Here is a 26,854-nt window from a genome sequence, read left to right as displayed (position 1 = left end):
GAACTCGGTCACAGTTTTACTCTCCACCACCTCTCTCAGGAGCACATTCCAGGCATCCACCACCCTCTCCGTAAAGTAGAATTTCCTAACATTGCCTTTGAATCTACCACCCCTCAACCTCAAATTATGTCCTCTGGTTTTACCATTTTCCTTTCTCTGGAAAAGATTTTGTTCTATGTTAATACCCTTCAAGTATTTGAACGTCTGAATCATATCTCCCCTGTCTCTCCTTTCCTCTAGGGTATACATATTCAGGGCTTCCAGTCTCTCCTCATACGTCTTCTGGCGCAAGCCTCCTATCATTTTTGTCACCCTCCTCTAGATCACTTCAAGTCTTCTTATGTCCTTCGCCAGATACGGTCTCCAAAACTGAACACAATACTCCAAGTGGGGCCTTACCAATGATCTGTACAGGGGCATCAACACCTTCTTCCTTCTACTGGCTATGCCTCTCTTTATATAGCCCAGCATCCTTCTGGCAGCCACTGCCTTGTCATACTGTTTTTTCACCTTTAAATCTTCAGACACTATCACCTCAAGGTCCCTATCCCCGTCCATGCATATCAGCTTCTCACCTCCCAGCATATACGGTTCCTTCCGATTATTAATCCCCAAATGCATTACTCTGCATTTCTTTGCATTGAATTTTAGTTGCCAGGCATTAGACCATTCCTCTAACTTTTGCAGATCCTTTTTTATATTTTCCACTCCCTCTTCGGTGTCTACTCTGTTACAAATCTTGGTATCATCTGCAAAAAGGCACACTTTTCCTTCTAACCCTTCGGCAATGTCACTCACAAACATATTGAACAGGATCGGCCCCAGCACCGAACCCTGAGGGACTCCACTACCATGCGATAGGCACCTACCTTTTATAGAATCGAGTAGTCGCCTCTCAGCCTATTCAATTTTTTCCCTAAATTATGAGCTTGTTAAAGATCATTTAGGTAATTAAGGTCAAGTCTGTCCCAAAGAGTCTAATCCCCCGCTTTAACATGCGCCTTTGGTTACTATGGGAAACCTTTAACTGTCTTGTCAACCATTTCCTGTAGCAGGCTGTCCCAAATCATCTGCAGTGCTTCCTTGAGTTCAGGGATTGTTTATAGCTTTGGGTAGAGGTTGTGATAGGCCTCCAATGTTGCTCCCTAGACAAAAGTTGATGTCACTGTGACATCATTAACTGTAAAATGGCACCCTGATGGGTTTTTTTCTTTCAAATAATGGTAATTCCAGTGCAATAGGTGAGACAATCTAGACAGATGGGTTGTGTCCCATCTGATTGGCAGCCCAAAGATTAGCATGAAGCAGTGATTCTCTGATTCCAGCTACTGTAAGAGAGCTAAGGCAGGCTGCAGCACTTTCCCAGCACAGGTCAGTGAGTAATTGGGAGAGTTTTGAAAATTGAAGTTTTGAAAGATTCTAAATGTTCCACTGTGTTCCCTCAGGTGAAATATCCTAAAAGTGCTGTTTTTGAACTTTGTCATATGTGAAAAATATTGCGTTTGTGGTGCAAATTTCATAGTGGCGGCCATCTTGGCAGGAAGATGAGTAGCTCTGTTTTAGCCATATTCAATTTTAGATGATGGTGAGACATCTAGGCAGCAGTGTTGGACAGGCAGGCAGAGACTCTGGTCTGGGTTTCAGTAGAGATATTTGGCACAGAGAGGTAGATCTGGGAGTTGTCATGTGCTGAGAAATGCTCAGCTTTCTGTGCCAGTTTGCTAAGAATGATAGCTGCTGAAAAACTTGCTTTTGTGTGTTTTTCATGTGGACGTCTTTATATTTGAGAATGGCCAAAAAAGAGATGTACTAAGTACCAAAATGTCTACATAGGTCAATAAAAGATAGACATCTTGCTGTTTTGAGAATGGACATTTTCTCTATTTGATTTCTGGACATCTTTCCCAAAACATCCAAGCTCAGACTTAGACATCCTATCGAAAATGCCCCTCCACGCCATCTTGTTGCATGCATTTTTAGATGGGTATCTTGTGCAATTCTTTAATAACTATTTTCCATGTGTAGAGCTGTCTTTCACATTGAAACTGCTTTATAAAATGACCTTCTATGTGTTTGTACACCTGCTTTTTATATATGTTTATATAAGAAACAATGAAAGTTTATTCTGTAAGCTCAAGCCCTGAATGAAATTATCCCCTACAGCAGGAAATTTATAACAGGTAGCCTAGGTGGGGAGTTCAATCAGGTGCCTATTTTAAGCCTAAAGATACTTAGGGACCTGTCTTAATGGTAACCCCCTCTCCCCTTAGAGGATGCATTTATGCCACTCCTGAGCTGCTATTAATCTGTGTGCGTACTGTATTTGAGAATGCACATATTTATAAAGGCCATGCATAAACCATGGCGTGAACGCTTTGCACACTGCTCAACATCCAAATCATGTACAAGTACATGTGTTCTTGTTCCCAGACATACTTGTACGTGGAGATAATTTTACAAGTGGTATTATACAGGGGTAAATTTTTAAGGGTTTTGTGTGTAAGGGCTTTTTAATGTGTGTAATAGGTAGGGCTGTACATTGATTAAAATTTTTAATTGCAAGATTAATCGTGATTAACATAGTGCAATTAATTGCATAAAGTGCTCCTCACATTTCCTCCTATGTAGTGCAATATGCAGTACATAACAGACATAAATTCTCAAAACTGACACATTTCAATTCAATTATCCCATAGAAAGGCAGTATTTCAAATCCAATTACCCCCTTACTAGACTAAAAATAAAAGCATTTATCTTATCTTTGTTGTCTGGCAATTTTATCTTTCTAATCATCCCGTTCTATATCTCTAGTTCTGCTTCTCTGTGCTCCATCTATTCACTCTTTCTTTTTTTCTCCTCTTTACTTTGTCCTATATCCATCTTTCATGACCAACTTTTTTCCTCCTTTTCAATGTCTAGTTTCCGTCTCTTCTCTTCCCTGCCATTCATTGGCACTATCATCTCCCTCCCCCTCTTTTTCATTCCCTTCCATGGGTACCTCTCTTCCTTTCTGTCTTCCCCCCTCCCCTCCCTCTGTCCACCACTCTGTGCTCAGCATTTTTCTCCTTCCCTCCTGCCACTATTTCTCTTGTTTTTTTCCATCCCTCTTTTCAGAATCTAGCTCTCTCAAACATCACTGTATCTCCTCCATCTGCACTTCTTTCTTCCAGCAAATCTTCCTGTAATCCTACCCTCTCTCTCCTTCCTCCCTCCCACAATGCGCATGGTTGGGTCTCTCTCTCTCGCTCCTTCTCTCCCTCCATGGTTGGGCCTCTCTCGGTCTCTCTCTCTCTCCTCCCTCCATGATTAGATATATCTCTCTACTTCCTCCCTCCCTCTACCCCCCCACCCATAGACGGATCTCCATCTCTTTCTCTTCTTTCTTCCTCACTCCCCCTCTGGTCTGGTCAGGTCAGTTGCTCTCCTTCCCTCCCTCTAACTAACCTTTTTATAGTCTGCCGGCAGTACTAGCAATTAAAGCAGAGCACTGCCAACAAGCTCGCCTGCTCCATAGCCTCTCGCGGTCTCTTTAGTCATAGCCTACACTGGAACAGCTGATATAACTTCCTGTTCCAGTTTAGCAGGGACTGAAGAGATCGAGAGACTGGAGCATCAAGCTTACTGGCAGTGCTCTGCTTTAATCGCTAGCACTGCCAGCAGGCTATAAAAGACTGGAGGGAGGGAGGGGCTACAATGGACCATGGCAGGCATTGGGGCAAGGCAGCTCTTTGGGGGTGGGTAGCAGTGGCAACAGCAGCTCTCTGGGAGTGGGCAGTAACGGCAGCTCTCCGGGGGTGGGTGGAGGCGGCAAGTCAGCTCTCCGGAGATTGGTGGCGGCTGCAACAGCAGCAGTGGCAAGGTAGCTCTGTGGGGGTGGGCAGCAGTGACAACAGCAGAGAGGAAATAATAATACAACATTCCTCTGATGTTGTCTTCGGACTGGCTTCACTTGTAATGGAGCGCACTGGAAGTGCTGTCAGTCAGACTCGTTAATCTTTAAAAAAAATTTGGCACCATTAAACAATGAATGTGTTAATTGCGTTATTAATGCTTTTATAAAATTGTCCCAGGGGTTACACAAAGAAAATGTATTTGCAGTTCCAAGAGGGCAGAGTTGAGATTTATGCAGTTTATAAAATATGTGTGTACACGCGTGGAGGTCATAATCAAAAGAAACATCTAAGTCTGATTTGGACGTACAGCACTAGTCACCCAAAGTTGGCAGCGGCAAAATGTCCATTCTCAAAAAGTACATTTAAAATGTTTTTGTTTTCAAAAATCATCTCTCTGTACATCCAGGGGTTTGATCGTCCAGACTACCACTACATCTATCTTTATACCACATTCTCGACCAAAAATTTGTCCAAGTCCCAAATCCCAGAACTAGACCTTTTGGACGGAGGGGCCAGTATTGTGATGGACTGGCCACCCAGACATGGCAACAGAGTAGTGAGGCACCTTACAGGGTACTGCTGTGAACTTCACAAAAAGGGTAGGACTCCAGTTAGTCTGCAGTGAATGTGGAGCAAACGAAAACCAGAAATGGAAACTGCAAAACTGATGTATTTGATGCAGGTACTTTATTATATCAATAAAACATTTTCAAAGTGGTCTACCTTTGTTTACTTCATCGCTAGCATTGCTTTGAGATGGGGTTCTTCACGGTTTTTATCCCGACAACATATCTCTTGTGCTCATCCCAGGCACCAGATTCCTTTGTACGTTGTTGTGCTCCACTTTGTGTTCATCATAAAGTAACACCTAGGACCCCTGAGGAAGATGTTCTAATTGAAACGCGGACCATGTTGGGTCCTTTGTTTCTCTTGAACAAAAAGCTTCTTTTACTAAGCTGAGCAAGCAGTTTCAGCGCGTGCTTAACGCGCACTAAATTGCCCCGCGCACTAGACGCTAATGCCAGCATTGAGCTGGCATTAGTTTTTGGCGCGTAGCGTAAGGTTAGTGTGCGCAGCAATGTAGCGCACGCTAAAAACGCTAGCGCACCTTAGTAAAAGGAGCCCAAAGTGGACTACTTTGAAAACACGTTTTATTGATATAATAAAGTGCCTGCATCAAGTACATTGTTAGGGAGTTGGGGATTCTCCTTCATGAGTGATATTATGTTGGTGGGCAGTAGAGGGCGCTGGCCAATTAGTGGGTAAACTACAGGGTCCAGAATGCATTGAGCTCTGTTGTTCAGAGTTCAATCCTCATCCAGCAGGTAACGCTGAACTACAGGGTCCAAGATGCATTGAACTTTGTAGCTCAGAGCTCAAGCCTCATCCAGCAGGTGGCGCTGAACTGCATGAACAGGTTACCCTGCTAAGTCATGGGGTGGAATCCAGACAGGAAGAGCTTCATATGCCAAGTCTGGGATTCATTCTGGGAGGTCCCCGTGAGAGGCCCTAGGAGAGGGTCACCTGTGGGAAGGTGAGAGCCTCCACAACGAGACTTCCCTGAGCAGAGAAGGCTCAGAAGCTGTGGGTTAAGGAGAACCCTGGGGGAAGCTTAGACAGGAAAGGTGCTGGCTAAGGTAAGCCAATGTTTATTTGGTTGAGGCTTTCTGCTGAAGAGCCTAACACTGCTGTGAAAGGAACAGCTAATGTCAGGTGTGGCCGAGGTAAGCCAAGCAGGTTTTGAAATTGTTGTGAGCTGATTCAATAAACACTGAATGGGAATTCATGCTGTATACAGACCAAACTGTTACACTAGACTAAGAGACTGAACTTGAAAAATGCTTGAGTACCTGAATAAATTAATGTAAACAGTTCTGAGGTCCCTTGGGAGAACGTTATAGAAAATTGAATGAATAAATAAATAAAGTCTAGAGTTTTGGTTTCTTTGAGCTTGTGAAGGAACAGACTCGGGTCCTGTACATCAATAAAAGTGTTCATTATACATTCTAAGAGTGTCTAGAAATGTATATGTGTGTGAATACAGAGAGGGTTGTTAGAAAACCTGGCCCACAGCACTGCAGGTCCTGGCAATGTGATGGGAAATGACCTCTTGGCTTGTCACATACATCCATTCTGCACTTTCCATTTGTTTCACAAAAAGAGTGCCACATAAACATCTCACCAGAACTCCCTTATAAGTTATGGTGAGCCCCCCAAATTCCACTATACCCACCTGTCTACAACCTCAGTAGCCCTTATGGCTGCAGGTGGCACCTAAATAGCAGTACAGTAGGGTTTGGGAGGGCTCACATTTTCCACCATAAATGTGGTGGCTAGAGTGGCTTGTGGGCCTGGGTCCTTCTCTCTATGGTTCACTAGCCTACCCACCAGGCTACTTAAGACACCTCTGTGTAGCTCTACTAGGCTTTCCTATGCCAGGTGCTGATGTTCCGGAGACAGGTATGTACGTTTTTATTCTGAACTTTGTGGAGGTGTGACGGGGGTCAGTCAACACTGGGGAAGTGTGTAGGAGTCTTTACTTTGTCTCTGCAGTGATTATCTGGTCACTTTGGATACTTTTTGAGCACTTATACCTGCCTTTACATCATCACTTAGACCTGCCTTTACATCATCACTTAGACCTGCCTTTAACTCACAACGTATAAGGAAGTCTCGTCAAACATTTGATTATTTTTGCAGGATGACTAAGTCTAGGCCGGCCCACATCCCACCCTAACCACTCCTTCAAAAATGCCCCTTTCAGCTCTGGGCACACAGTGGGATTCAGAGGCCTAAAAAGTCCCTGGATACATCCAAAAAGCCGTTTCGATTATCGGCACTTGGACGACCTATCTCGATTATGAGCCCCATACTGTATAAACAGCTTCAGTCTAGGCAAGACTCTTGACACCTTGCCTTTAGAATTTTATAAAGACACAAAAGAGCCTGTATGGCCTTATAAGGCTAGAAAAAGGCACCTACTTAACCATTCACACAAAGGCATCCTGTAGTAATGCTCCCCTTCATGTGTGAATAAAGGCAGCCTTACACCAGATCTCAGAAATCTTATTCATATTAGCCAAGTAGACACATTGGCAAAATTGCTAATAATATTAATAAAAACAAATAAAAATCCAAATACAGTATCAGCCTTTGTTCAGTTAGTCATGTTACAGATTAATTAATAAAATTAACAATGATGCTATAAAAAGTGATATGCTTAAACTATTTATTTGTGCTTGTTCTGAATCACAGATGATCCTTTTGCATCTGCTTTAGAGTTGAGTGGTCATGTCACCCTGCCCAAAAGGGTGGTCCTGGTGAAGCATGACCAGGCAAGCTGCACAACTGCTTCTTATTGCTCTTAAGGGAGATGAAGGAAATGACTCAATCAGTATTTTAGTGTCTTACTCTGTTAATGGCATACTAATCAATGCAAGGAATGCAGAGTTCAGCCCCTTTTCTAATGATGAAATGATTCATGAGAAAATGATAAAACAGCTATAATACAGGAATTCTCCTTCCTAGTTTGCAGATAAATGGTAGGTTCACCTCTCTTAGTAAGTCACTTGTATCTGTTTTGTAGCTCTATTTATCTAAGTTTCAGTTATTCTGAGGTCTCTGCTGGTAACTAACATTCTCCCTTTTTTACGAAGCCATGGTTGAGGTTTCTACTGCAACCCAAAACACTAAATACTCCGACACTCATAGAATTCCTATAAGCGTCATTGCATTTAGCGCTCCAGGCCAAGGTAGAAACATGTACCACAGTTTAGTAAAAGAAAGCCGTTATTTTTTTATTTGACTCACTCAGTTCATATTAGAAGCATTCCTCGTTTAGATCCTGTGAATCTTGAGTTCTGACTAAATACGGGCTTGGCTCTGTAGCTTACTTCTGCCCCTTGTGGGCAGTGACAGTTTGGATCAGCTTGCTCTGCTGTATCTGTTGTGAGCAGAACTTCTGTTAGCCCTTTACCTCTTACAGGTATAGTGTGCCCCTCTTGCCCCAGACCCATGGATCTTACAGTGGAACTGTAACAGACTTGGAAGTCTTCAATACCTATACTCAGGGGAACTGAGACAAACAATAATAAATGTTATGCTTACTTTTACCAGTTGATGTTCAAAGGCACTTATCCAGTTGACAGGTGCTGCTTACTGGATAAGTGCTGGTGAGTGGGATATTCACTGGCACTAAGGGCCTGATTCTATAAATAGGGTCTAACTCCTGGGCGCCGTTCTTCATGGTTGTCAGTCAACCACCAGTTGACCAGTCAAATCCCAGGCCAGTCGGGTTTTCAAGATAGCCCTAATGAATATGCATGACAAGAGATTTGCATATAATGGAGATGCCAGGAATGCAGATCTGCTCCATGCATATTCATTAGGGCTATCTTGAAAACCCGTCTGGCCTGGGAGTCCTCCTGGACAGGTTTGGGAACCACTGGTCTAAATGAATGCTCCCAACTCAATCCATGCCCGAAATCTGCCCCTAACCAAACTTGCTTGCTGTGTAGGCGCCTTGTAGGCACCAGTAGGCGCTTCAGTATAGACGCCTACCTCAAAGTGGTAGGTACCTACTGGCAAATTATTATTTTTTTATTGGTTTTTTAAGTTGGGTTTCAATTATCAGTTCTGATTAAGGCAATTTAAAAAAAATGTTAGGCAACTGTATGTGTCTGTTATAGAACCAAGGCCTAACTAAAGATTGATAATATGTAATTCCCTCCAGTTTTTTAAATGCTATTTTTAGTGGGCTAATGTATAACATGATTGTGTTGTATTGAAACTATTTTACATGTATGTTATCCTCTGAACCATTGTGAATGTTTTATTTGTTAACTGCTTAACTATAGGCGGTCAAGAAATTTTGGAAATAAATAAATAAATAACTGGATATACCACTGAATATTCCTCCTCATCACTTTGGCAGAATCCAGATAGTTCCAGGGCAATCCATGGACGGTGCTGGAGCTCATCCGGTTAGTGGTGATATTCAGACTGCTAACTAGGTAAAGTTAGGATTGCATTTTGAATATTGCTGTTAACAGGATACCTCTATTGGTCAGCACTAATTCCCAGATATTTAGGGCTCCTTTTATCAAGCTGCGCTAGCGGTTTAACGCGCGTAATAGCGCGCGTTAAACCGCCGGCCCCGCTAGCCGCTAACGCCTGCCTTGAGCAGGCGGTAGTTTTTTGGCCAGCACGGGAGTTAACGCATGATTAAAAATCGCGCGCGTTAACCCTGCTAGCGCGGCTTGATAAAAGGAGCCCTTAGTGCCAGCCAATGTCCAGATACCAGTGGTTATTATCTGATGGTGTTTTAAAAATTTGCAGACCACTAAGAGCTAAATATTGACCCTGTTCTTTGTATTGCAAATAATGTATTCCAGTGTTTAGCTTGCGAAGAGGAAGTGTAGACTGACTATATAGTACAGGCCACAAGCAATCTACATAACCCAATTTGTCCCCTTCTCATACAAGTTCAGGTGACAGTTTAATATTAACTCTGGGCTGTCTGGTTTAGAGAGTGAACTTCTGCTATGAATCCACCACCACACCTCTTCTCATTCTGTACACATCACACACCTACTGACCAAGCTATGAGTATCTAAGCAGAATATGTGAATCAAGTTCTTTGTTATATTTAGAAATTATTAGCCAGATAGACGGGAGAGCCATTGTTCTTCTCTAGACATTGACTATGGGAATCTGATGTATTTTTTGTAATCTGTGGGTACTTGTGACTTTTACATCAGATACAGGATGCTGGGCTCAATGGACCACAGTCTGATTCAGCATAGCTTATGGGCTTCTGTTACTTTGATATGTTAGAGCATAAGTGAAAAGAACACCCCCCACTCCAAAAAAAAAAAAAAGAAGTTCTTGGATAATGTCTAAAGCCTGACTATAATTTTATTTGGAATTATATTAATTTTAGAAATGTTGCTTCTTGTTTCTGTCTGAGAAATGTTTTAGGTACACAATTTGATACTCCAAAGAAAAATGTAAGTTAAATATAAGAAAAAGCATTTCTTTTCCTTTCTTATTTTCTCTGTTGCCCTATTCTTCTTTGAGAGAGAGAGATTAATGGGTCTCACTCTCACCGAGGTCTTGACACCTCTTTATGACTAAGTCTGAGGGACTGCCTCTATTCCCCTTTACCTTCTTCTGCTTTGTGACATAATTAACAACCATATGCTCCTTACAACCTTGTCCTTGCTTGCACTCACTTCTGCCCTTGTTCTTTTTCTGCCTGGAACAAAGGAGAAAGAGTCATAGCGCAATATAGACACTAAGCAGTGGTCTCTTGTAATATGGAGGTGTTTAACTGCAGGTTCCTATGAACTAAAATACTGGTCATCAGTCAGGCAAGTTGAGCCTTGTGGATAGTAACCCATATAAATGTTTAGCTCAGTGCTTCCCAAACCTTTTTCCACCATGATATCTTGTTAACACCGAAAAATTCACCTTAACCCAGATGAGGATGAAAGCAAAATATTAGACCTTCATCTTCCTTCTCTCATTTGCTCCCTCCCCCCCATTAAGCATGAACACAGAAGCAACAGTGGAGACTAGAAAGTGACGTGGGGACAAAAATTCACCCCAACCCCTCCCTGTCCCCACATTTTCATCTCTGTCCCCTCACTGGCCCCATAGTGAAGTGCATTTTTCATCCCCGTGCCCACAATCTTAATTTTCTTTCCTGCGTCTCCCAGCTCAAAGCAGAAACATGATTTTATGCAATTTTATAAGCCTAGGGCATTGCAAATAAACATTTTAAGCCCCCCCCCCTTATCTATCTATCTTCACAGGGGAGTTGAAAAAAATGCCATAGTCTGCATGCTTTCCCTACTTATTCATATGTAGTTTATAGCTACTCTGAATAAAATTCAGAAACTGGATGTTTAGTGCAACTTAAAAAGAATACTGCTCCCCCATGAATGAGCACCACTCTTAAAAAAAAAAAAAAAAGGACAGTACTTCTGTTACTGATTGTTTTATGCACACAGTTTGTACAGGCTGAGTGGCCAGGTCCGCCCATTGCTATACCACTGTACCCTTCCTCTGCTTTGCCATCCCTCCTTCCCTCTATGCTATCCATCCATCTGTCCATCTCTCCCCTCTACTGCCATCCTTCTCTCCTGCCTATCCCCCCTATGGTGTAACCCCGACACTGACCCTCTCCTCCCTGTGCCCTACCTTAACATCCCTGGTGGTCTAGTGGCTTCTTCAGGGGCAGGAAAGAGCCCAATTCTTTCCTGCCGCTGCTAGAGCTGCCGTCATCGCCGACCTGACCTCCCCTATGCCCTTCCTTATCATTCCTGGTGGTCTAGTGGCCTGCTGCTGCAGGTATGAAGATTTTCAAAATGGTTGCAGAGATAAAAGATATAAAAATTCACATTTATACAATCAGGCTCTGTCTTGGAATTTTTCTTTTCTGTATCCATACTTATTCTCTTGGTGTTCTGATCTCTTCCTATGGTTTTCAGTAATGATATCTTTATGCTGATGACTTGGATGTTTTGGTTTTTAAATAGTAATGAGCTGTTTTACATGCATTTGCATGTTTTGTATCTCATTACTATGTAACCCACGGTGACCTAAATCAGTGTTTCCCAACTTCTTCAAGCCAGGTACCCCCTAAGTTGAACAAATTCAACGGAGTACCCCCAAGTTCCGAGCAGCAGATATTTTGAAATGGACATTTTATTGTTAAACAGTAACTAACTAGGCAACATACATAACAAATACAGGTCACTGCAGCTGTTGTACAGACCAAGACACGCTTGGCATGATCCGTTATATTTCAGTCTCTCATAAACTGGCCCCTTGACAGGGGGGGCTGTTTTTCTTCCTGACTGAAAATGAACATTAACACTTAGACAGGGCCTATTTATAAGAGCATGAGAAGAGGAAGTTCTCCACAAAAGTTGCCAGTAGTGATCAATCCCGCCACTGTAAAACAGTACACACAAACTTGTGCAAATAAAGGCTTGGAACCAAACCATATCATAACAGCACTAACTCCCAGGATTCAAAGAGCAACAACCTTAAGTATGAAAAAAATGCACTGTAAATATTATAGCAGGTCTTAAAACACTAATACAACATCTAGTGAGAATACAGAACAATGTGACTACTAGAAGAGTTCTGCACAGAAACTACATAGTAGCAGAATACCATATCCTAGTCACACATGCAAGACACAGACAGACCCTCAACAAATATGAAACAAGGGGCCACAGATCAGTAATAGGTTTTTATCCATCATATCTCTAACTGGAAACCTCAAGAAGTCAGATTGAGCATATAAAGCAATACTAGATAAACAGAAACCATAATAGAATGCTCCCCCGGTTGGTGATTCGCGGTCCCAGTCATTCACGGTATTTTCCGACCGTGAATGACTGGGCAGGAGAGGGAAGCCGGAGAGGCAGGAGAGAGCAGCCGGAGCGCCGGCGAGTGAAGGAAATCACTCACGGTATGCTCCGACCGCCTCTTCCTGCACTAAAGTCGGGCCTCACCAATCAGGAGCTGCCTTTCCGGCTGCATTCTCCTGTCTCCCCCGCTAAAAACCGTATTCGTGGTTTTTCAAGATTTGCGGGGGTTCCTGGAATGAACCCCCCCATGAATATCAGGGGAGTACTGTACAATATATTAGAGATGTGCATTTCCAATGACTGACACAGTCCAATTAATAAATTCAGAATGAAATACGTTTTTCTACCTTTGTTGTCTCAGCCTTTTATTTTTCCATTCGCTTTGGTCGCAGTGTCTCTCTTTGGCTTTTCTCTGGTTTATTTCACCTTTCTTTGTAGGCTGTTCTGTCCATTTGACATATCTTCTCTCTCCATGTCCACCTTCTATCTTCCCTCTGCTTCTCTATCTATCCTGTCTAGCATCTACCCTCTGTCCCTTTGTACCCCTGTGATCAGTATTGCCTTTCTTTGCCCCCATTCCCTTTCCATCCAGCGTTCCCCTTCTGTGCCTGTCCCTCTCCTGCCTCCGTGCACAGCATCTCTTCTCTGTTCATCACTTCTCTATTCTTTTCTGCTCCCTCCCCCCCGAAGCTTGTATGTCTCCCTATCCCTTCCTCTCTCCCCCATTGTTCAGCATTTCTTCCTCCCTTAGTCAAGTGTTCACTTCCCCCAATTCATTCTCTCCTCCTTTCCACTGCCCTCCCTCAGTCCAGCAGCACATCTCCTTCTGCTTACTCCCTCCAGGTCCAGCAGCAACTCTCCCTTTCTCTGCCCCTGACCAGCAGACCAGCAGCAGCTCCCACTTCACCTTCCTCCATTTCCAGTCCAGTGAGGCACCAATCTCTCTCTTTCCTTTGATCAGCAGAAGCAGCTTTCCTTCCCCCAACTGCCTCCAGCTCCCCCATCCCCTTTCATCTTTCTTAAAACCAGCTATGCTTTCCACTCTTACCACAACCTCTGGCAGTGCGTTCCAGAGTTTAACTATTTTCTGAGTAAAAAAAAAATTCCTCCTATTGGTTTTAAAAGTATTTCCCTGTAACTTCATCAAGTGTCCCCTAGTCTTTGTAATTTTTGACAGAGTGAAAATTCGATCCAGTTGTACCTGTTCTACTCCACTCAGGATTTTGTAGACTTCAGTCATATCTCCCCATAGTCTTCTTTTTTCCAAGCTGAAGAGCCCTAACCTTCATCATTCATTTCCTGTTCCGTGTGGCACCTTTCTATCCCCTCCCCCCCCAACCAGCAGACGCAGCTCCCCTTTGCTCTCAAACAGCTCCAGCTCTCCCTTCCTCTTTCACCCCTACCAGCAGCTGCTCCCCTTCATCGCCAGCAACCCTTCCCACCTCCAACTAGTGGCAACTGCACCTTTCCCTACCTGAACTAGCAGCAGCAGCAGCTCAGTATTTTAATTTGCTTGCAGCAGTACCGGTAGCAGCAGCACAGCAATTCACTTAGGCAGCCTCGGGGTTCTTTGTTAGGTCATCCCCACCTCCGAGGAAAGAGGAAGTTGCATCATCAGAGGCAGGCTGTGACCCAGCAAAGATCCCAAGGCTGCCTAAGTGAATTGCTGCACTAACGCTACCGGCACTGCTGTAGGCAAATAAAGAGAGCTGCTGCAAGGGGAGGGGAGGAAGCCACTGCTAGTCTGGAGAAGAACAGAAAGAGGGCACTATTCGACCAGGAGAAGATGGGGAAGAGATAAACAGCGGCTGCTGCACGGGAGGGAGAAAGAAGGAGGGTGGGAGACACACAGGTACCACATATCTTCTGGGGTACGCATATGGCAGATTGGGTACCTCTGACCTAAAAATCATTGCTATAGGGCAAGTGAAGATTCATTGGAGCCCTTTAACTCATGTTAAGAAACAAATAAAGTGACTTAGAGCTCTATCAGCGTGACAACTTTCCTCAATGTTTTATTTGGCCTTTCTGTTTTGAATAGATTGTAAGCTGTGTTGAGCAGAAATTTTCCTGTGTGTGTGTACAGCATTGTGCATGTCTTTGGTGCTATAGAAACGATAAGTAGTAACAGTAGAAATCCTTTTGTTCTTTTTGCTTAGGGTTTGCCCAATCTGTGGCTATAACTTTCAGGTTTTTGCCTTTGACGTTAAACTCTTGTGCTGTTTCTGCTGTCTGTTGGCATCCATTTTTACCATGGGACACATTTTCTGCTTACATTAACCGTGCCTTACTCATAGAATTTCCATCTGGTCAGACACACTGGAAACCTGCCCTTGTTTCATTTCTGCTACTGTGCTGTTTGAAAATGTGAGTGGAGAAACAGAGCTCATACAAAAAAAAAAAACCCAAACTATTATGTATTTTCTTCTCTTCTTATTTTAAATATGATCAAACTGATTTTAGAAAGTATTTCTTGCATGTAAAGCCTTTTTTACATGCAGAAAGTGGGGGTTACAACATTGTGTGAGGGTACTTGTGTGTGCACACAGATGATCTCAATATGTACAAATACTTTGGGAACAAAGGCAGGGATGATAGAGAAGTTTCAATACCTCTGTGGCATAAAAATACAGGAGGTTAGTCTCTTTCAATTAAAAGCAAGCTCTGGAATGAAGGGACATAGGATGAAGGTGAGAAAGGAATAACCTAAAGAAATAGTTCTTCATAGAATGGGTGGTGAATTTGTGGAGGTGGTGGAGATGAAGACTGTATCTGACTTCAAGCACAAAGGATCTCTAAGGGTGAGGAAAGGATGGCAGATGACATGGATGACCAGACTGGATCTGCCATATGGTCATCATTTGGCTTCATTTTTCTCTATATAACCTGTGAGGACCTTGAGGGATGTTAGATAGATTGTGAGCCCACCAGGACAGATAGGGAAAATGCTTGAGTACCTGATTGTAAAAACCGCTTAGATAACCTTGATAGGCGGTGTATATAAAAACCTAATAAACTTGAAACCATAAGCAGGGTACCAAGCATGCATTGCTAAGCAGGTGTAGACATTCTGACATGTTTTGGGTGGGGCAGAGAGAGGGTTATATGTGTTTACTTGCTATGTTCCCTCTAGGCTGAGCATATGAGCAATTGCTCATACATTCTCACAGATTTTACATGGGCACTCACAAAAATACTTTTCATACAGATTCTACATGGTCACTCACAAAAATGCTGGAAAATTGTTGGGTTTTTAGAACTTGTTGCTCACATGAAAAAAAGAAAAAAAATTTTTTTTAGAATTTGTCGCTCACATGAGAAAATGCAAGCACCCGACTGGTGCTTAGAGAGAGTATTGGTTACACGCAAAAAGTACATGCATATAATTTGTGCCTGCCTTGAAGTAACCTTAAATTTGTGCGAGCATATTTGTTGCTGGAAATGGTTTTGTAAGCCTATTTTCTAAAGGCACATGGGAGCCTATGTTGCCTAGTAATTGAGTTGTGGGGGCAAAACTAATTGCTGTTATATGAAGGAAACTTTTCTATGAAGCAGCTTTATATGAAACTTGGAACCATGTCAAAAACATCTCCCTGAACTTCTAGTTATAGCTCATTGGCTACTTTTGAGATAAGTGTTTGCTATACAATATCATTTTTAAGATATCCCATTTTTAAAATGATGGAAAAATATGACCTGGTGAAGATGCATGGTGCATTTCTTTTTGAAGATTTTGAAGTCCTAGACCTCCGAGTGTCCTAAAAATAACTTTTATTACTCTGTTTGTATTATTGGTTGGCTATTTGTTATATTTATTTTTTATTTTATTTATATACCACTTATATCCTAAGTGGTTTACGTTCAGATACTTTATCATATTTCCCTATCTGTCCCAGCAGGCTCAAATTCTAACTAGTGTACCTGGGGCAATGAGGGGATTAAGTGACCTGCCCAGGGTCACAAGGAGCAGCGAGGGATTTTAACCCACAACCTCAGGTTGCTAAGGCCGTAGCTCTAACCACTGCGCCACACATTCCCACAATATTATATGTTACGTGATATAGGATACAGTGATCTGGTACCCTTAAAAACAGGTGGAAAATATATGTGCCTATGGTTTATTCTAGCCTTTTTAGAATAGTCATGTTTTTGATACATTTTACTCAATATGTACTACTTTGGCACAAGTACAAATTACAATACCTGTGAAGTTTCCTGCATTTCAGTCTAAATCTTTCACTGGTGTTGAATCAGGATTGTTCACATTTGTTAATATTTCCTCCTACTGAATGTCTGAACGTCTGAACTTCTAAAAACACACCTGTTCCTAAAGTATCTAGAGAACTGATCCTCTCTTCTCTCTCCCCTCTATAGCGATTAACTTGTTCTATTGATCACTCTCTCCTCAAAAATGGATTTCCTGTCCTATTAACCCTCTTTCTTCCTCCCCTCTTAAAGTCAATCAATTTGTACCTTTGCTTAATCTTTGTAAACCACATAGAACTTCACAGTATTGCGGTATATAAGCTGTTATTATTATTATTATTATTAATAGCTGTAATTTTTCCAGCACCCCCCAAAAAAGATTCTTATAAGAATGACACGATGACAGAATTTGTCACCGTTCTCAGGGTTAACCATGGGAAACAATCCCCTTGTCATTCTTTAAAGAGAGGGGGAAGAATCAGAGTATGAATGGGCACAGCCACTAACCCTCAAGCCTTGCATTGAAGAATGCTGGTGTAGGACTGAGGTTGAGAAAGACACTAAACAATGACATGGGATGGTTTCCCATGGTTATCCGCAGAGACGGGAACGGGGTCAAATTCTGTCACCCTGTCATTCTCTATGGTCTCACGGATCCTGCCTAGGTTTAGTGCATGATATCAAATTACACAGTGGTGGGTTGTGTGCAGCATACATTGGGCTAGATTCACGAAGCCCACCGATTAACTTCCGACCACTTAGCGACCCCTTTGCAACCCGATTTCCCTCCAACCTGATTCACTAACCTCTGTCCCGATTATCCTTCAATATGCATATACAAATGAGGGGGAACGGCATTCAAATGCAGGCAGCGATTCACTTAAAGAAATGAGGGACACTGATCAAAAATAAGTGACTGCTGAGGACCAGTCGCTCAGGTCCTTTCCGACTGCCCTGCCCTCTGCCACCCTGCTCTCTGCCCTGATCTCTTGCTCTCAGCCCCAATCTCCTGCTCTCGCCCCGAATCTCTCCTGCCGCCTTGCTCTTGCCCCATATCTCTCCTGCTGCCCCGATTCTCCTGCCCTTCCCTGCAGTGCAAGTCCGTGGTTTTAACCCGTGGGTTTAAAACGGATTAAAACCACAGGCTTGCAAAGAAAAAAAAAAGTAGGTTTCTTCTTCTGCCGGGTACGGAGGCCCAGCGCATGAGCATGCGTTAGGATTGCTGTAGAGCGATCCGAGCGGTCGGTTGGGGGCGTGATTCTGATCGCCCTCATTTGCCTGAGGGCGATTCGTGAATCAGCCCTCCGGACATGGTTCGGATCGCTAATGGATCGAATCCGACCCATGCCCTTAGTGAATCTAGTCCATTGTAATGGTTTGAGATGTAGAACCAAATTCAAATTTAAAAACAGTAAACCCCATTCATGCATTCCAACCTAGTAGGCAAGCAACTGTTCCACATACAGGATGCTGCTAATAAGGGATCACAGAGAAACTATCAGGTTCTGCAGTTTGTAGTTCTGCAGACACCCTATTCTTTATTCTTTGTATTTTGGCAACAGCAGTAAAAAGAGCTCTCGCAGAACTAATGCTAAGAAAAACAAAGTCACCATTTAATTTCTTAAGAGTCTGTTTAATTGTGTATTGAACTGTAATGAAAGCAGCTTATTAAGTTTCCTGACCTCAGTATCAACTGTCCGTGAGCTTTTCTTGGAAAGCTGGTTGACGGTGTAATAGGACCTAAAGTTTTGACTGCTAAAGAAAAATATTTGCTGCTTGTCTTAAATTTGCTTTGCCTGGAAGGAAATGGCACAACGAAGCAGGAAAAATACAATTTTATCAACAGTCACCAAAGATCTTTTCCCTCTTGCCTCTCTTGTAGCACACCGATTTATGCCAGTACATGGACAAGCATCCTGGGGGGCTTCATCCGGACAATGTGAAGGTAAGTGTGGAAGGGGGGGGGGGATACTGTATCCATGGATTAATTGTCACTGTTCATACAATGAACGAACCGCATTTAGCACCAAATTCTATATATTGCGCCTTAAAAAAAAAAAAATCAACACTGAAAAAAGCGCTATTCTATTAATGTGCTTAAAATTAGGCATGGTTTATAGAATAGTGCTTATGCCCCAGGGGCGTAGCTATGTGCAACAACAATTTGATATTTCTATAGCACTGTACATTGGATATGCAAGAGACTGTCCGTGCTCAAAACAGTTTACAACATAATAAAGAAACCTGGACCTCCCAGCGACCCTGGGCAAGTCATTTAACCCTCCATTGCCTCAGATACAAAAAAAACACCTTACATCTACTGTGTTTCCCCAAAAATAAGACCTACCCCAAAAATAAGCCCTAGTCGCTGGCAGCAGCAGCGCTCCCCCACCTCCACCCTGCAAACCCATCTCTCCCTCCCATCCGAACCGCGAGACTAAATCTACCTTATAACAAACCGGCGGTGTCGACAGCAATGTCGACAGGCTCCTTTGCGGCCTGAGCTGTTCATCTGCCATGTTGCTGATGATGTCATCAGTGATGCAGCAAAAGAACAGCTCAGGTCGCGAAGGAGCCTGTCTACATTGCTTCCAACGCTGCCGGTTTGTATTTTGTATTAGCTGCTTTATCAATAAAAATTATTTCCTCCCCCCCTACCCCCCCAAATAAGGTACATTTAGTCTCGCGGTTCGGATGGGAGGGAGAGATGGGTTGGCGGTGATGGGATAGAAACAGGCTACATGGGAGGAAGGGAGGGATAAGAAGCTGCAAGTGATGTTAGGAGGATACAAGCTGCAAGGGTTCTGCTGCACAAGGGATGGGAGGGATAGAAAGATACTACACAAAGGGATGGGTGAGAAGGGAGGAAAGATGCTGCACATGTGGGGGAGACAAAGGAAATAGGAAGAATTGGGGTGGAGGAGAGGAAGGGAGAGATGATCATTGTACATGAAAAAAAAAGCCATCCCCGAAAATAAGACCTAGTGCCTTGTTTGGGCCCAAAATTAATATAAGACAGTGTTTTATTTTTGAGGAAACACGGTAGTACCACTATAGAAATGATAAGTAGTAGTAGACAAGTACACAAATGCATTTACACTTAGGGGCTGATTCTATAAAGGGTGCCTAACTTAATTGGCAAAATACCCTTAATAGGCTCAATAATTGGAAAAAATAATTCTGTGATAGGTGCCTATCCGATTCTATAAAAGATAGGCACCTATCACCTAAGTGGGCATTTCTATGGGTTGAGTAAAACTTAAGCACCACTAAGCGCAATTCTCCAAAAACTTAGGTGTCTGAAATGTAGGCCTTTAAAGCCTTGGCCTACATTTCGAGTGCCTAAGTTTTTACATAGGCGCCCCTAGCCACGATTCTGTAAATGGTGCCTAGGTATGCTTGACACGTGGCCGGTGCCTATTTTTTTTAGGCAACAACTCCTTACTTTCAGTATGCACAAATTCCCCAGCTTATTTTCTGCATATGTATGTGCATTTTATGATATGCACATATAAGTCCAAAACTCAGATTAAAATGGTTAAGGGGCTGGAGGAGAAACTGGGCCTAAATCGGTACTTCAATGATATAAAAGACAAGTTGTCCAAGTGCCGATAATCGAAACGGGTTTTGGAGGAACCTAAAAACAACTTAAGTCTTGTCAGTGCTGCTGTACGACCAGAGCTAAAAGGGGCATTTAAGGAGGAGGGGTGAGGGCGGGATTTGGGCAGGACTTGAGCTGGTCTAAACTTAGTCGTACTACAAGTATAACCGAAACTTTAACGAGGCTGCCTGGACGGAAGTTGTACGTTGTGACTTAGGCCATGTAAAATAGGTCTAAGTGGCAAAAAGGTATCCAAAGTGACCAGATAAGCACTGCAGGCACAAAGTATAAACCTCCACACACTGCCCCAGTGATCACTGACCCCCCCCCCCCCCCCAACATCATAAAAATCGTAATAAAAACATACACATCTGCCTGCAGTACATCAGCGCCTGGCATAGGAAAGCCTAGTAGGGCTGCATAGAGGTGGCTTAAGTGGTCTTGGGGGTGGTTTAGTGAACCATGGAGAGGAGGACCCAGGCCCATAAGCCATTCTAATCACTGCATTCATGTGAAACATGTGCACCCCTCAACACCCCCAAAACCCGTTTGTGCTGCCATGTAAGTGGCACCTGCAGCCATAAGGGCTATTAGGGTGGTAGACAGATGGGTCTAGTACGGTGGTCTCAAACTCAAACCCTTTGCAGGGCCACATTTTGGATTTGTAGGTACTTGGAGAGCCTCAGAAAAAATAGTTAATGTCTTATTAAAGAAATGACAATTTTGCATGAGGTAAAACTCTTTATAATTTATCAAGTTTCAAGTTTATTAGGTTTCTTGATTAATCGCTTAATCAGACTTCTAAGCGATGTACATATTAAAATTTACATTTGTTAGGTGACAATACAATACATAAAATACTTAAAAAGGACTAAATTACACTCAATTTAACATATTCTTAACATTAGGTGAGGAGGGATGAAATACAATTCATTAAAGTAAAGAAAAGACATTAAGGGAAAATACAAGAGGGTAGCAAATAAAAAATAAAAAAAGTAGATAATAAAATTAGTTTGCAAAGGCATCCTTGAAAAGAAATGTTTTTAAGTTACTTTTAAATTTTCCAAATTCCTTGTCCTCCCTTAAAGAAATAGGGAGGGCATTCCAAGTCTGTGGTGCAGTACATGAAAAAATAAATTGTCATCTAGTGTTTATAATTTTCAACGAGGGAATAGACAATAAGTTTTGTTCAATAGATCTTAAAATTATCCTTGCAGAATATGGAATTAATAACTTAAATAAAAAAGCGGGGGTCATATTATAGATGGTTTTGAAAGTAATTATACAAAGTTTATACGTTATTCTGTGAATAACTGGAAGCCAGTGAGCATTTTTAAGAAGTGGTGTTACATGATCAAACTTTCTAGATTTGGTTATTAGCTTAATTGATGCATTTTGTATAATTTGAAGACGTTTTATTTCATGTAAATCAATTCCTTTAAAAGAGAATTGCAATAGTCGATTTTAGACATCACCAAAGAGTGAATCAGGATGTTAACTGATTTGGGACATAGAAATTTAGAAATAGATCGAATTTTACGTAACCTGTAAAAGGTAGTTTTATAAATCTTTCCTTTTGGCTAAGTCTTAATATTGTAATTTATAGCTAAAGAGACATATGATCAAGAAACTGTTTTATTTTACTTTTGTGATTATGATAAACATACTGAGGGCCTCAAAATAATATCTGGCAGGCCGCATGTGGCCCCCGGGTCGCAAGTTTGAGACCACTAGTCTAGTAGATTCTGGGGGTGTTTTGGGGAGCTTACCATGACCTATAAGGGAGTTGTGGTGAGATGTTTATGTGGCACCCTTTTTGTGAAGTTCACAGCAGTGCCCTGTAAGGTACCCCAATACTCTGGTGCAATGTTTAGGTATCCAGTCCATCACTTTACTGACCCCCGTTTTTGACTTGGATGAATTTTTGGACGAGAACTAGGTATAACGATAGACGACTTAGCGGTCTGGACGATCAAACGGCTGATCGTCCAACTAGATGATTTTCGCAGGGCGGAAGGGGAATATTTTGGATGTATTTTTCGGGAAAACACATTTTCCTTAGCCGACTTTGGGTGACTAGTGACTTAAGCCAAAAACGGACTTAAACGTTTCTTTTGATTATGCCCCTCCATGCCACTAAACGTGCAGAGCAACTTCCAAGTCTTTTAAATGCATAACAATGATATTGTCCCATGTGAGCCCAATCTCACAAGCTTCATTCTGAGGAAATAACATTCCCTTCAAGCGCTGGTCTTTTTCCTCAGATGCCAGTCCATCTTTTTCTCCATCTGCCTCTTCAGTCTGGCAAGCCTCTGCCATTTCATCTCTCTTGTCTATTTGGGAATTAGAGCTTTTTGTCCTTTAATTTTCTGCCTTTGACTAGTCTTTTACTACCTCTTCCACACTACGCACCCAGGTAGTCACCCTGCTTATTGTGAACATCAGCCTAAACTGAAAGGGCCAGGGATAGTGAACGTCCTTGCCTTTAAGCTTTGCAATCATGCTTTGAATTCTGTCCTCTGCTGCACTGTGATCTGCTACTGTGATCTGCTAAAGATCCGCAAACATAGACAGCTTGTGTCCTTCCCACACAAAACTGGTTCAAGGCCCACATCTTCATAGTAGTTGCAAAAGCATATTGAATGCATCATCCTAAGTTTGCTGTAATTTTTAATTTTTTGGGCAATCATTCAGATCTCCTGGATTGGTTGATATTAGTACTACTGTTTTAATTTAGTCATGCATGCAGACAATAATGTCTCTAGGCACATTTCAAAATCTACTTGTGAAATCTCTTCCAGTGCTAAGTCCATTTTACCAATTTACATTAGATTCGTTTCTTTTATTCCGCCAATACCTTACGGTTCTATGTGGATTATTACAAAAGGAATAGATTCTGGTCAATTCCAGAAGATTACAGGGAAGCTATTGGTTGGAACATTTGGAGTCTGGTGATGGAGTGAGGATATAGGTTGTATCAGGAGTTTGGTTTGACATATTGAACAACCTGGTTTTTATTTCCCTCCTGAAGGTTCTGTAGTTTAGTGCTGAAATCAGTAAATTGGAGATGTGACTGTCTAGTTTTGCTGCTCACTGTGTTTTGGACTAGAGAATGACACAGTGGCTATTACCCGTGGCTAGTTGCAGGTAACCCGCCAAAACAGTGGGGAAAAAACTGTGTTCACCGTGGCTATGGGGACAAGGCCATTCACCGCCCCGTGGAGCGGTGAATGGCCTTGTCCCCGCAGTTAAGGGAGGGAACGCTCGCGGTCACCTATCACGCCCCCTCCTTACTGATCGCTGCCGCTGCCAAGTCCAAACATCTCCCTACTCCCTTCCTGCCCCTTACCTTCGTGGCCGGCGATTTCTAAATTGCCTTCCTATGAGCAGCCAAAGCGTTGGAAGCTGCGTGTGGCTGCTTTAAAGGTCATCTCTGACGCAACTGGAAGTTGCATCAGAGACAACCTTTCCGGCAGCCACATGCAACTTCAACGCTCCAGCTGCTCGTAGGAAGGCAGTTTAGAAATTGCCAGCCACGAAGGTAAGGGGCAGGGAGGTTTGTCGGCACAGTTGTGCGCTGCAAGCAGGAAACACTCCATCTGCCTTTTAAATTGAGGAGCACGGGAGTAGGACCTACTGTTTAGTTTTTTTAGTCAGACTGGGGCCTCTTGTCCGGGTGGGGGGGCACGGTGTGCATGGCAGAAGCGGCTAAGAGGTGTTCCCGCTGCAGGTGGGGTGGGGGTGGTGAAAGCGCAAGGAAATATTTTATGTGGCAATATTGCATAGCATTGACGTCTATGCAGGAGGAATTTTGTGTAGCTATGGGGGAGAATCATGTAGCAAAGACAGAAAATGATTAAATGATAATTGTTGAATGCCTTCTTTCTTTTTTTTTTTTCTTTACTCCTTTCTCATTGATTTTTGTTGCCAGCAGCGCAGGGTAGTTTTTGATGAGGAGGAGGAGGAAGGAGTGCAGACTTACAACCCTGGACACTCTCTTGCTCAAGCTGGGTCCCCTGGGGAGCTAGATATGGATTTTGATGAGATACCAGGGTTAGAGGCAGCTTGACCTCTCTGGCAGCAGGAGCCATGGCTGCAGTGATGGTGGTGTGTGTGTGTGTGTATGTGTGTGTGTGTGAAAGCGCCACAAAGCTAAGGGGCAGGGAGGGAGAAAGGGAAGAAAGGTGGGGTGGAGAGGAACAGATGCTGAAGGGAAATGGGGAAGACAGAGTGGGGAGAAGACACTGAAGGGAAATGGGGAACAAAGTGGGGAGAAGATGCTGGCAGGGAAGAAGACAGAGATTCCAGACTATGGGGGGAGTGGAGGGAAGAAGATGGGTGCCAGACCAATTTGGGGTGTGTGTGTGAAGGGAGAGGTACAGTAACAGAGCAAATGGAAGACGCAGAGAGAAGACAGACAGTGGATGGAAGGAATTGAATGAGAAGATGAGGAAAGCAGAAACCAGAATACAAAGGTAGAAAAAAAAATTATATTTATTTATTTATTTTTTTTTGTTTTAGGATAAAGTAGTATATTAGTTGTGTTGATAAAATTTATAAACAAAGCCCTGCCAGCTGAACATCTCTTTCTCTAGTTCAGCAGCCAGAACTTTGATTTATAAGGAAGGAATAAGCTAAATATTGCAGTACTGAGGCTTGTATGGATGCTGCAGGGACGGGGCAGTGAAGGGGATGGTGGGGACGGTGGTCTGGGGACGGAGCGGTGAAGGGGACAGATTTTTTTCCCTATGTCATTCTCTATTTTGGACTCAGAAGCCTGGATTTAGAAGATCAGATTTAATTTCATCCTTAACCCCTGCAACATCAGACTTAAGATCTTGTAACCAGCTTCTCTGTTGCTTCTTTGCGACCAGTATGTGCTCCGTGGCCAGCATTACCTCTTGTTGTACCTCCCACCAGTGTTCCCTCTAAGCGGGCGGGTGTTGTGAGCAAACTTTTTTCACCGTGAGCCAAAAATATCGGGCGCCAGCAAGTTATGAGCCAACTCGCCCGATTCTCCTCTCGCCGCCCTGCCATCTGCCGTACGCCTCTTCCGATCGTGCGCTGTGACGAGAAACGTGTGCGCTGCGATGTAATATTTTGTGCGCCAGCGCACGCCAGCGCAGCTTAGCGGGAACACTGGTTCAAATGGTTTTATTTATTTCCCCAAATTTATTTTTGTTATACGCATTGAAAATATTTGATATTGCGTTTAAATCAAAATCTCAATAAACTTGAAACGAGTGCCCGTGAGATTGTGGGAGGGTTAAATACTCAAAACTTAGAAGTTTTTGCTACGCCAGCTTTCTGGTATCTTTACATACAGTGGCGTACCTAGCATATGTAACATCCGGGGCCCATCATTTTTTGGCACCCCCCCCCATCTGTAAGAAAAACATGATTTTTAGTAACAAACCACACGTCACACATGAGTACCTAGGAAAAGGCAGCATCTTACATATTGCAGTGAGCAGTACATCAATACACCCATTGTAAAACTAAACAAGCCAGACCAGCACAGATCAATCCTACACCGTCAATCCTAACAGAAAACCATGTCTTTCGAACACACAGAACACAGAAAACACCTTCGCCTAGTAAGGAATATGTAATCACAAACTAACCCCTCCCTCTTTTACAAAACTGTAGTGTGGATTTTAGCTACGGAGGTAACAGCTCTGATGCTCATAAAATTCTGAGCATCAGAGCTGCTACCACCAAGGCTGGTGCTAAAAACGCTTCACAGTTTTGTAAAAGGGGGGATAAAATAAAAATACATAGACAAAGGTTAAATTGAACCAGCAAGAAGCTGGACTCTGCATACAATGCTTCACAGAAACAGTGACACATGTCTCCTAAAGCAATAAATAAATAGAAATTTTTTTTCTACCTTTGTCTTCTGTGGTTTCTCCTTTCCTCATCTTCTTGTAACTCTCTTCCTTCCATCCACTGTCTGCCGTCTCTCTTCCCCTATATGGCATCTTCTCTCCTTCTATGCCCCTTCCAGAAACTGTATGCCTCCCCCTTCCATCTCTCCTTTCACCCCATTGGTCTGGCATCTCTCTCCTCGCCTTCCCTCTCCCACACCTCTCCTCATAGTCTGGTATCTCCCCTTCCCTGATTCTCTGGCATCTCTCTCCTTTCCTTTTCTTCCATCTTTCGCTCCCCCTCCATGCTCTCCCATCTCCCCCTTCCTTTTCCCTTAGACTGGCATACCTTCCTCCTACGCTCCAAGCCCTGGCATCTCCTTTAATTCCCTCCCTCATCTTCCTTCTCCCTCCAGCTGGGTACCGCAACACTCTTCCCTGCAGCTCTGCACTTCCCCACAATTGCCATGCTTCGGTTCCTCTTCTTCCTTCCTTCCTCCCCCCCCCCCCCCGCGGGACCCTGCGGCACCATCAACTCTTACTCCCTCTAATGTCGGCCCTGCAGCTCCAGACTTCCTCGCACCTTCTCCCCTCCCCCTTTGGATCGCTATTATTTTAAATGTTATAGCCGCGGAGCTGTATCCATCAGTGGAGATGTCTAACCTCGGCCTGCCCCGGAACTCTTACTGCAACAGTGACTTCCTGTTCCTGCCTAGACGGGCGTCTGCTGCAGTAAGAGTTCCGGGGCAGGCCGAGGTTAGACATCTCCACTGATGGATACAGCTCCGCGGCTATAACATTTAAAATAATAGCGATCCAAAGGGGGAGGGGAGAAGGTGCGAGGAAGTCTGGAGCTGCAGGGCCGACATTAGAGGGAGTAAGAGTTGATGGTGCCGCAGGGTC

At 43.2% G+C, this 26,854-nt stretch overlaps 1 protein-coding gene across 7 annotated transcripts in view; it reads left to right on the top strand.

The window, feature by feature from the left end:
• The window catches only part of CDK14 (cyclin dependent kinase 14), an 895,761-nt gene that overhangs the window by 417,596 nt on the left and 451,311 nt on the right, over positions 1 to 26,854 (top strand). For all 7 annotated transcript variants that reach the window (XM_033931181.1, XM_033931186.1, XM_033931187.1 and 4 more), the window contains one exon: positions 18,366 to 18,428. In XM_033931181.1, coding sequence (XP_033787072.1) covers positions 18,366 to 18,428 — 63 coding nt within the window. The remainder of the gene's footprint in view (positions 1 to 18,365; positions 18,429 to 26,854) is intronic.

This window comes from Geotrypetes seraphini, chromosome 2 (genome assembly GCF_902459505.1).
Source record: "Geotrypetes seraphini chromosome 2, aGeoSer1.1, whole genome shotgun sequence".
Lineage (NCBI taxonomy): Eukaryota > Metazoa > Chordata > Amphibia > Gymnophiona > Dermophiidae > Geotrypetes > Geotrypetes seraphini.
This window is presented reverse-complemented; position numbering and strand designations above follow the sequence as displayed.